This window comes from Stenella coeruleoalba, assembly GCF_951394435.1.
Source record: "Stenella coeruleoalba genome assembly, chromosome: 8".
NCBI lineage: Eukaryota > Metazoa > Chordata > Mammalia > Artiodactyla > Delphinidae > Stenella > Stenella coeruleoalba.
Genome location: NC_137154.1, coordinates 65,465,414 through 65,477,613, shown reverse-complemented (window position 1 = coordinate 65,477,613; position 12,200 = coordinate 65,465,414). Strand labels below are relative to the sequence as shown.

General features: G+C 36.4%; 1 protein-coding gene across 1 annotated transcript in view; it reads right to left on the bottom strand.

Annotated features, from left to right (window-relative positions):
* The window catches only part of TYR (tyrosinase), a gene marked incomplete at its 3' end in the record, with an annotated part of 110,286 nt that extends 102,174 nt beyond the window's left edge, over window positions 1–8,112 (bottom strand). The window contains exon 1 of the mRNA XM_079929657.1: window positions 7,279–8,112. Coding sequence (XP_079785783.1) covers window positions 7,279–8,097 — 819 coding nt within the window. The 5' untranslated portion in view covers window positions 8,098–8,112. The remainder of the gene's footprint in view (window positions 1–7,278) is intronic.
* Between the last annotated feature and the right edge of the window lie 4,088 nt (window positions 8,113–12,200).

Here is a 12,200-nt window from a genome sequence, read left to right as displayed (position 1 = left end):
CAGACTGGCTACTCTTCTCTGGGCATCACTCATGCTTCTCCTTCCCACATCTTTGTTCTTGCCTGAGCGTGTTCACTCCTTGCCATTTATCTGATATTCTACCTAATCTTCATGGCCAAACCAATATTTTGAAAAAAACAGTGTCAACTCTGACTTAAAAAGTAAATCAAAAGGGTCCAACTCTAACATCTGAAGAAATTTTAGAAATCCTTCACCAAATTATTTTGCTTACAGTTTCACTTATATGTAGGCAGAAGACTGAACTTTGATAAAATTATGTGACTAAATAAGTCAAAAGGACCTCTTTCAATGAATATAAAAATCCTAAGTGATTTAAAAAAACATAATTTAACTGGCAGAGTTTTTCTTAGTGGTTTATAAGTTAATTCTTCATCTTAAAATCATTGATGCCTTAGGTTCCATGATGTCAGTTAAGCAGGTAGCAAGATATCAGCCTTAAACAAAAGCATAAAACACAGGAGAGTCCACACTGCCATCAGTGAGACTGTTCGCATTGGGCACTTAGTCTGTAGGAGGCCTGTGCCCACTGAGTAGATAACGTGGTTGTTTGTCAAACTCAAACTTGACTCACTTTAATCTCCCTTGATAAACAGTCAGGATCACTTCCTTTTAAAAAAAAAAAAGTAATCTCCATAGGATAACTTTCTTTTTTTTGTTACTGTTTATTCCCAGAATCTATAATAGAGGCTCTATAACAATTTGATGGGAAAATAAACAAGTCAATGGATGAACCAGTGAATCTTCAACTACCAACATGTGTTGCACATCGTTTTTAGCTAGTCCTTCCTGTTCCTGGTACCAACATTTGCCCTAGAAGATATTTCCGAAAATATATCGTTTGTATTAAATATATACTGAGGCCCCACTCTCAATAGGGAAGGCATCTCTGTGTACATTTTTTTAAATTCACAGATGACCTTGTAGGTTTATATGATTTTATCCCTATTTTAATGATGAGGAAACTGAGTGTGGAAGAGTATAAAAGGCTAGTAGGATCTAAAACCCTGTATTATGATTAATAATTTTATGGGCAACAGGCAAGGCACATGGAACAATATTTTAAAAGTGAAGTCTTCTTGGTCAGCTGCTTGCATCACAGTTAGGAATAATCAAAACAATCCTATCAGTCTCTGGCTCCAGTGAGTTGGCAATCTATAAGAATGTAAAAGCAAATTAACTCACCATCAGATAGAACTGAATGAGCCTTGCCCCCCCGGGGAATGGCTGCTACTGTGTTATACAACAGACACTTAGAGAAGCTTTTAATTTCTGGTCATTAAGATATCATTTATGAATTGAAGGGTTGTGTGTTGGGAAAGAATTAGTTTCCAAATTCATGTAGGTGTGGGCTTCAACTCTGGCTCAGCTACTTACTAGCAATGGGGCAATGAGTATGTTATTTAGGCTTGCTGAGTCTCAATTTCTTCAACTGTAATATGAAATAATAAATATTACATATTAATGTATAATTTATTATATTTATTATATTAATAAAATAATAAAATGCAGTTTCTGGCTCAACAGATGTCAGTTTCTAGTTTTCTTCATACTTCATGACATTCCTCAATCCTTTTATCCATGCATAATTGAGAACTTGAATTGTTGGGTGACTTGTCTAAGGTCAAATGATGTTCAGAGCCAGGACTAGAACATTAATCCACAGTCCTCCTGATTCCAAAGCTATATCCAGTAGATTTATGACTGCCTGTAAATGGCTTAGGGATGGTTGAATAAAGCTAACTTAACTTTTGCATTGAGTGTAATATATTGGATTCCTTTAAAATGTCGATTAACTAGACATCACAGTGGGTATATAGATGAAATCATTTTCATTCCTGTTTGAATAATAAACCATATCAGGATATTTTCAAAAGATCCTACTGCCTAAAAGACTCTTACAGCAGACTCAGTTAGATTAGAGAGGTTTGAATGAAACTATTTTTGCTGAAATGCCAACAGCCAAGTGGCTAAATGTTCAGATGACAATGTACTAGTAACAAGGAAGAAATCTACCCCATTTCCAGAAATAATTTGAAAAACTTAATCTCAAATTATTGTTTTTATATTTGATACAGAAGGAGAGGCAGGGTAGAAGAAAGTGTTATCACTATGGTTACCATCATGCAGATTGCAGTCAGACATGCTTTCCAAATTGAGCAAATTACTTAAGCTCTCTGAATATCAAGGTTTTTCATCTGTAAATGGGGACTATAACAACTTTTTACAAAGGATGAAATAATTTTACCTAAGTAAAGCATTTAGTATATAGTGCCAAATAATGGCAACTATTGTATTATTATTGAATACAAGACCGTTGGGCAGGCCACCAAATTGTTAACCCTGACTCTGTAACACTGGATGAATAGTCATTATTATAATAACTATCATCAATATATCATATAAAGATACATTATGATAATTTTGGTATATGGAACTCAAAGAATATGTCAGATACTAAACTAGTCATTTTACATTAACAGATTTCATTGAATCCCTTTACTATAATGCTTTAAGATAATTATTCTAATTTTAAAGAAAAAACGGTCTCAGAATAATTAAGTAACTTGTCCAGGATTTTGTAGCTAAGTAAGTTACAAAAGTCATGTTTTTATGACTCAAAAGACTATACCCTTTCCACTGCATTATTCTACTTTCCATTCCATTTAGTATTTTCATCAACACAAAAAACACACATATATGATAATTGCACCCCATTTTTTTCTGTTGAGAAAAAAAAACAAAGGTCAAAGATTCCAAATAACTTGTCCAATAACATCTGGTAACTAGCAGAGGTAGAATCTGGTAAGTGGCAGAGGTCTTCTGATGAGGAATTTGTTCTTTTTCTGTTTCAACACAGGTGACTTATATGATTTTGGAGAAATAGATCAAGCTGTCCCAAGTCAAATGAAAAAAGGGAGATATAGAAAGAAGAAACAGATGTATTAATGGAGTAAGTGAACTTAGTGTTCTCTTAAACATAAAGCAATAGCGACAAACAACCAGTTATTAAAAGCTTTAGGAGCAAAAATTCTATCATGACATTAGAGGTTTATCTAAATAAAAATGTAAACCCTATGACATTCCACAGAATCTTTTTCATAAAGAAAAAAGAGAAGCTGTTAATTCACTGAGCTGTTGCCATGGTTACCTAAACCCATGACTCGCTGCTGAAAAGTAACTTTTTTTTCTTCCTTCTGTTTGCGTCCATGTGATATGCTTTTCACCTGATGAGCGAATTCCCTGGTCACACTTCACTCATGCCCATCATCTTGGAAAAATTTTTCTCTTTATTTTGATCCATCATGACAGCTACCCTTTCCTTCTTACGGCTAGCTTATCTGCTGCTTGCATAACATTGGATCTAACTGTGTTGAGCGTAGGTATTTGTACTTTAATGTTCACCCCCCACCTCCAAAAATAATGGACTGCTTTAACTGATGACAAACATGCTTCTAGTTTAAAAGCTCTTGGCATTAAACAAACCAAAAAATAAAGGAACAAATATACCAAAAAAGCATGTGAATTCTGAATATAGGCTTTCTATGAAAACTAACATTAAGTACATCATTTTTAATATATTATTTTATTGAATAAAGAACCTTATCAGTAAATATTATTAATCTCACTTAAGTAACACTCGGGTTGTAACTTGCCTGATCTTCTCTATGTGTGCTTTCATTTTTTGCACACACACACACACACACACACACACACACACATATAAGCCTAGAGAGAGCTACACAAAATGTTTTATTCCAGACAATAAGTTACTGCTTATTTTGGTATAATTGTGTCCTTGGCCTTGGGGATCCAGTGCTATAAATTATGGCTTAATGTTCTAGAAATCTAGCTATGTCTATGCAGAGTTTAATTTTTTATGTGTGTTAGCACTGGAACTAACATTTCTATGATTTTCAATTTTGTTCAATTCAACATATATTGACAAAGCCCATTCCATGTATATATTATGTTCCTGATTCTGTGGACATAAAGATAAATTAGAAATGGTTTCTACATTGGAGCAGATGGCAGTCTGTTAGACAAAGATAGGCTTGAAAACAATTACATGTATTGAAGAATTATAGGTACTATGATACAAATCTGTACAAAGTAGAATGATAGTGCAAAAGGGTGAAGGTCAATTCTTCCTGAGTAAGGGATGTGGATAAATAAATGTCTAATAGAATAATTTCACTCTAACATGAATGAAAAGGACTACATCAGAATATCTGCCCCAGCTGTCTGTGCAACTGAATATTAAGGGAGTTAAAGTGACTACAAGTCAGAATTTACATCCATAAATCAGTGGCTTGTTTTATCCCTTCCAAGCCTAAATGGCTCCTTAAAAATAGGAAACAACATGGTTAACTTGAAATAGCATTGGAGTCAAAGGCACTGGGTTTTAGTCCTCAGCTGTGTGACCTTAGACAAATCATCCTAGCTTTCGGGGTCTCACTATCTTCTTTTACAAAATGCAGGCAGTACACGACACACCACTGAAGGTCTCTTAGCTCAGAGTTAATAAATCCTATGAGTTAATAAATCTAAAAACTCTATTTTTGTGTGTGTCAAGTAAAAGATATCTGAAACCAAGAAAAAGCAGGAGGCTTTGTACCAAAGGGGCTGAGTCTAACTAATTAAGAAGATATTAATGAACTCACCAAGTCTGGAAGATATTTGATCTCATCATCTCGCATAAAACAGTCTAGTTCTTGATTTGAGTGTTCAATTCAGGCAAAAGCATTTAAACTAGTGGTGTGTTTATTATAGAACCTGAGTTTGTAAAGTGAAAGAGATACCAAAACAATTTCCATGTTAATTAAATCAGTGATTCTTAGTGCTGGCTGTGCATTAGAATTCCAGTAGAAGTTTTTAAAAATACAGATGCTTGGACTTCACAGTGGACCCCCTGACTATGATTTTCTGGCAGAAGGTAGATGGGTGGAGCACATGCAATTTTTTAAGCTCCTAAGTGATTTAGAAGATACTGAGAACTGATGAATTAAGTCAATATAAATAACTGATCTTCATTTTTAAAGGACTATAACCAGAGATGCTCTGCAAAGGAATGGAAACAGCCAACTAGAATTGGGTTTGACTGTCACCTCACACAAGGACACCACTCATGGTAGGTGAAGCTAAATGTTCACTCATTTCACCTTCCTTATTTAAATTGTCGTTTGCTCATTTTTCTTCAATGGTCTTTGTCCTCTGTATTTCCTAATCTTATTTTTAACACCAGTTACTACACAGTAGTTTAATCATAGAACAATATCGAATCTAATGTTGTAACAATTTCAACTTAGTGTTTACCTACTAGACCCAAAAAGTTTTATTTAGCAGTAAAACTGGACACAGTTGTAAAGGAGAAAGAAACAGAAAAAAATTTCCACTCAATAATCAATAAATGAATAGAAAAAATTAGAAACATAATTTAGGTACTTCCAAGAAGGCTACATCTAATGTAATTAATATCAATTAGTATTTGCCTATTAAGCTTTAGTGTGGATGTTGTAACTTTTTGGTAATTTAGATAATCCTCCAGTTTTTCTGGGTCAAGAGAAGCAGTTAAGGAAAGCACTATAACTGACTGAAAATCCCGCATCCAAGCTTAACCGTATTTTAAGCAGTAACGGAGGATGTGAGAGTTAGATGAAAGTTTTGCACTTTATAGATTAAGGTAGGAGGTCTGAAGCCTTATTGAAATAGATTTTTTTTTTTTGAAGCACAATTTTTCCAGCCTTTCCTGCACAAATTCACTCCTTTCTCTTGGTAAATAGCTGACATGAGTGACACAAGACATTACAGTGGTCATTTTCAGTGAGCTTCAATAGGCTCCATTTGGAAGGTGTGTGAACTTAGTGCAGGGGGGCAGGTGGGAAGCCATCCACATTTCAAGATTGCAGAGCGCCGGGTGAGAATGCAAGATTCTTCCCATCTCATTTAAATATTGGGGTTTAGTTCCATAAAGCACTGCTAGTCAAAAGTGCTGTATTAGAAATATTTGGAATACAGGCAGAAAAACATTCCTTCCACCTATGGTTTTAAAATGATAAATAATTCAAAGCATATTTCTTTGGCTGCCTTTTGCTCCTAATCCAGAGTGAAAAAAATCAGAATAGGAGAAACAGAAATTAAACTTCAAAATAACAATCCCTTATCTTGTGCCTCAAAAGTTTGCACATATTTTGGAAAAAATTATAATTTCTTCTGCATCTTATTGAAAAAAGTGAGGTAGGATGGCCAGATCCTTTCAACATCATAGCAGACATGTCCTTGGAAATACTGGGTTGACCAAAAAGTTTGTTCAGGTTGTTCCATAAGATGTTACAGAAAAACCCGAATGAACTTTTTGACCAACCCAATATTATAGGGTTGTCATGCAGCCAGGCTATCTGAGAACAAATCTTGTCTCTGCTATTTACTAGTTCTGCGATCTTGTACAAGTTACAAGATCTAATATCTTTATATTAGATATCTTTATATCTAATATAAATATCTTTATACCTCAGGTTGTTTCTTTTAAATCTTTGAGATGGGGAGTGATTAGTAAGGATATTAAATGAATTAAGGCACATAAACAAAACAGGGGCTGATACATGCTAATTGATCGATGAATATTAGCTATTTTCATTATTTACCTGTTTGAGCTTCAGGGTCTTCATATATTTTTTTAAAAGAAAATTTAATCTAAGTAATATTCCCCAAATTTTGCTGATGGTGATAATCACCATAGACATTTAGTAAATGAGGTCTTCCCAGGAACCTCCTTTGAATATTCTTATCAATGGGATTCCTGGGATAAAGATAAGAATTTGTATTTTTAATTTGTGCAATGTATAAATTTTATTGTGAATAAAATTTCAGAAACATTGACCTAAATCATTTATTTACCTAATCATCTAAGTATTCGTTCATCAGTTGGTTCAACAGATAGTTCATGAGCTCTTACCATTTGCCAGGCACCATCCCAGGTGCTAGGAGATACAGTAATGAACCAAGTACTTTTTATTCATTAGATTTTAGGAACCAAGTAGAGGATATTAGACAAATAACCACAAAAATCTCTTCGGAACTCTAATTGTGAAGTGTGCTATAAAGGGAAAATACAAGGTATGTTGAGAGCTCTTGACAGGGAAAATTTTCTAGGCTTGGCAGGAGACAGAGAGATGGGAAAGGTGTTTATGAAGACCTTCCAGAAGAAGTGATTGCTACGGTTCTTTTATGCTCTGCTATTGTATGTCAAGCACATCTTACCTGCCAAGAGGAGAAGAAGGATGCTGGGCTGAGTAGATTAGGGTTTGCAGGGTTGCGCCCTCCCATGTACTCATCTGTGCAAATGTCACAATTTTCTGCATCTCGCCAATCCCAGTACGGGATAGTGAAGTTCTCATCCCCTGTCAGCTTCTGGATTTCTTTCTCCCACAGCAGCAAGAAGAGTCGATGCCAAGGCAGGAAACCTGGTGCTTCATGAGCAAAATCAATGTCTCTCCAGATTTCAGAGCCCCCAAGTAGTGCGTCCCTTGACACATAATAATGCATCCAGACAAAGAGGTCATAAACGTTGATGTCATTAAACAGAGGCATTGATCCGTTATTCATTTGGCCATAGGTGCCTGTGGGGATGACATAGTCTGCGCTGGTAGTATGTTTCGCTAAAGTGAGGTAGGCAAGAAATTTGTTCTTCTCTGGGACGCTCAAATCAAAGATGTTTCTTCTCACCAAAAGTCGCCTCTCTGTGCAGGTGGGTCCCCAAAAGCCAAACTTACAATTTCCACAATTGAATCCCATGAAGTTGCCAAAGCACTGACAGGTCCGATTATAAAAGACGGAGGGCCAAGACTCCCGGTCGTCCACCCCTGCGAAGGGGAACTGAGGTCCAAGTGGTGCCTTGGACAGAATGATGTCTTGGCAGGAACCCCGGCCTGAAAGCTGTCCACAGGGACTCCCGTCACCCTCCCATGGTGGGCAGCATTCCTTCTCCATCAGGTTCTTAGAGGAGGTGCAGGCTCGAGGGAAATGGCCAGCAGAGGTCTGGAAAGTCCACAGCAGGCAGTACAAAGCAGCCAGGAGCATTCTTCCTCTAGTTCTCACAAGGTCTGCCTGAGCTGGTTAACTGAGCCACACACTTCTCTTTCCAGCTAACCCTTCAGTGACTATCACATGTTTTGGCTAAGACCTATATAATACCACTCCCACCTCCAGCATCAAACACTCTCAGTCTTTATCTTAAGCTTTCATCTTCTGAAAACCACATGACTAACTTTTCCTTGGAGTTGGCCTGTATCCCACCAGTGGGATAGGCCTACGTTAAAGTGAGAAACACTATTCACCATTAATAGTTTAATACTTATGGTTAGAATAATAATAATACCACCTGATCTAAATTAACCCAGTTAATTGACTATAAAATTAGTGATGATTTAAATTTGCAAATGAGAAGCCATGTCAGGAATAGAGCTTCTTTTATTAAGAAAAGTCAGGCAGTGTTAGAGATTTTGGGTGCAAGATGGTTTCTCAAAGACCATAAATAGGCCACAGCATTGGTAGAATTCGTCTTTGCAGAAAGAGACACTTTTCAGAGCCTAGAGATTATTTCTTATATCTGAAGGTTATTTATTTATTTTATTTATTTATTTTTTTTGCGGTATGCGGGCCTCTCATTGTTATGGCCTCTCCCGTTGCTGAGCACAGGCTCCGGACGCGCAGGCTCAGCGGCCATGGCTCACGGGCCCAGCCGCTCCGCGGCATGTGGGATCCTCCCAGCCCGGGGCATGAACCCGTGTCCCCTGCATCGGCAGGCGGACTCTTAACCACTGCGCCACCAGGGAAGCCCTGAAGGTTATTTATTTTATACAAAGTATCAGAAGAAAAATTTTTTTCTGATACACTTCCTGATCATCTTGATGCTAGCTGCTTGCTTGCTGTCTAATCACTCATTTTCTGACTATTATTAATGAGAGGTCACTTTGATAGCTGGGTCGTCTGCTTTATTTTGGAAACTTTTACTAGTGAATATTCCAAAGGAAACTCTTTTGTTTTAATTGAAGTATAGTTGATTGTCAATATTATATTAGTTTCAGGTGTACAACATATTGATTCAATATTTTTATACTCCACGTAAAGTTATTATAAAATATTGGCTATATTACCTGTGCTGTACAATATATATTTCTGGTTTATTTATTTTATATATAGTAGTTTGTATTTTTCTTATTTTAATGCTATAACGATCTTGTTTACCCCATAAGTTCTGGAAATCAGGAATTTATGTGAAATTTTGTTTGCAATATGGTCTTGCAAAGGAGTTCTCAATGTAGTGAGTGAGTGAATAAGGACTGATATATTTATTCAACAAATATTTATTGATCATGCAAATTTTTTCAAGATTTTTTTCTCTGTGTGTACAGTGAGCTAGATAAATTGAAATGCATGGATAAAAATATTATTTTACCACTACACTAGTTTTCAAATGAGTAGTATAGAAAATAAGAACATCAGACTTTTAATGGAGGGACATAGTTGTGAACTGAGGATACTGGAAAGGATTGCACAGTTTTGGATAATGGTATGCAAATTTTATTATGGGAGTACTCCTTGAGCCAAACTTTGAAGGATAGACATAAGTTGGAAAGACAAATGAGAATGGAGACAATACTTCAGGCAGGAGAAACTGTAGAGAAGTGAGAGCTGTACTTCATCTGCTGAGTTGGAGAATTGGCTCCAGATATACCCCCATGCTATAGGGAATTAAACCTGGACCCAATCCATGGAGGGGCTTAAAAATCACGTGTTTTGTACTGAGGTGAGTTGAAGAGTTACAGGATGAGAGTAGTCAAGTCAAAGCTGCCCCTGTGAGACTTCCTTCCTTATCCTGCTCCATACTTAAAGCTGGTGGTCCCTTGAACTTGAGGAACAAGTGAGAGAAAGTGAAAGCTCTGAGGAAAGCATCAGTGTCTGCAGTCTTAGCTGTAGGGATCCAGGGAAGGTCATCACTACATGTGATGCTGGAATGTCAGCCTTTCTGCTCTCTACCCATTCTGCTGGAATTTTTCTCATGATTTAGAAGAAACATCAAGTCTCCACCCTACAACTCTCTTGAGACTCAAAGCAGCCTTTTTAAGTAGAAGGAGCAGTGTGTGTGAGAAGAAGAAGAGAAGAGAAGTTTCCATGGAAATGCCGCCTCTGGCTGGGATCAGGAAGTCATCACATGATCTCCACAAGGAGGCTTAATCTTTTTTCTTCCTTCTTTCAGAGCCACAGAGAGATTAACACAAGGCTTCTTGTCCCTGGGGAGTCTTAGTTCTGTGTTACTTATAACCACATGTGGCCTTTTATAATTCTGTTGCATCTACTTGAAGACAGAATTAACTTCTCATGTTCAGTTTAATTAAGAAGTTTGCTTTATATTTGCCTCCCATCAGGCTTCCCAGTGAATAACTTAGAAAGCTTCCATCACACCACTAGGCTTCTGTGTCTACTCTCCCAAGTCTCTTTTTCATAATCTTCAGAGCATGCTTAGAGGAATGGCTAATATGTACTTTGTCCTCTTAGTTTCCTTCACAAAGTTGATATCCTGACATCGACAGACCTCCTTATTACTCTCAAATATAGGACACTATCTCCTCTGGCCTATTTGTAAAACTGTCTTATTGTTAATACAAACTTCTTTAGAGAAATGTCTATTGGTACAGCCACTATGGAGAACAGCATATAGGTTGCTTAAAAAACTGAAAATAGAGCTACCATATGATCCAGCAATTCCACTCCTGGGCATATATTTGGAGAAAACCATAATTCAAAACATACATGCACCCCAGTGTTCATTGCTGCACTATTTACAATAGCCAAGACATGGAAGCAACTTAAATGTCCATCAACAGATGAATGGATAAAGAAGATGTGGTATACACACACGCACACACACACACACACACACACACACACACACACACACACACACACTGGAGTATTACTCAGCCTTAAAAAGAATGAAATAATGCCTTTTGCAGCAACATGGATGGACCTAGAGATTATCATACTAAGTGAAGTAAGTCGGACAGAGACAAATATTATATGATATCAATTATATGTGGAATCTAAAAATTTAAAAAATGATACAAAGGAACTTATATACAAAACAGAAATAAACCCACAGACATAGAAAACAAACTAATGGTTATCAAAGGGGAAAGGGGGTGGAGGGATAAATTAGGAGCTTGGGATTAACATATACATACTACTATATCTAAAATAGATAAACGACAAGGACCTGCTGTGTAGCACAGAGAACTATATTCAATAATTTGTAATAACCTATAGGGGAAAAGGATCTGAAAAATTATATATTATATTTTATAATAACCTATAAGGGAAAAGAATCTGAAGAATTATCTATCTATCTATATCTGAATCACTTTGCTGTACACCTGAAACTAACACAGTGTTATAAATAAACTCTATTTCAGTTAAAAAAAAAAAGCACAAACTTTAAAAATGTCAAACCGCATTTAGATTGCTTCCTCCCTGAACTCTAGATGTACGTTCACTAGGTGCCTCTAGTTTTCAGAATTTGAAAGTGTCTGTCCTATCCTGGGAGATTATTGTACGAGTTGACACCTGAGCTAATGTGAGACTCTATTAACGAGAATTAGGGCCTCTGTAAATATTCTGCAATTATTTGTGGAGCATCAATTATCAAGCATACAACGAGAGGTAGGGATGCTATGGTAAGCACAACAGAGAGGTTTCTACCCGCATGCAACATATAGCCTATTAAAATAACATCTTAATTTTAGTAATTTTAATAATATTTATAACTATGCATATTTTAAATAACTTTTTACTTGATTAAATTTACTATATATTGTTGATTCATTAATATTGAATTCCTGGCCAACAGCACTATGGCTCACGCCTGAACAATGCTTACCTAACATGTATTTTCTTTAAGGCACATTCCTTGTGCTTAGAAACACTAGACAGCACATAAGCGCCATGCTTGGAGTCAATTTTGGGCCATAAAATTACCAACAAAAAGCACAGACATGACACTAAATAGATCATGGGAAGAACATTTGTTTATAGTATGAGAGCTGAAATGAGAAGGCAGTGCATAATTTTGCAGACCTCATGCACGTTGAGTGACTGCAAATTCTTTGTGGCTCTGCATATATCTG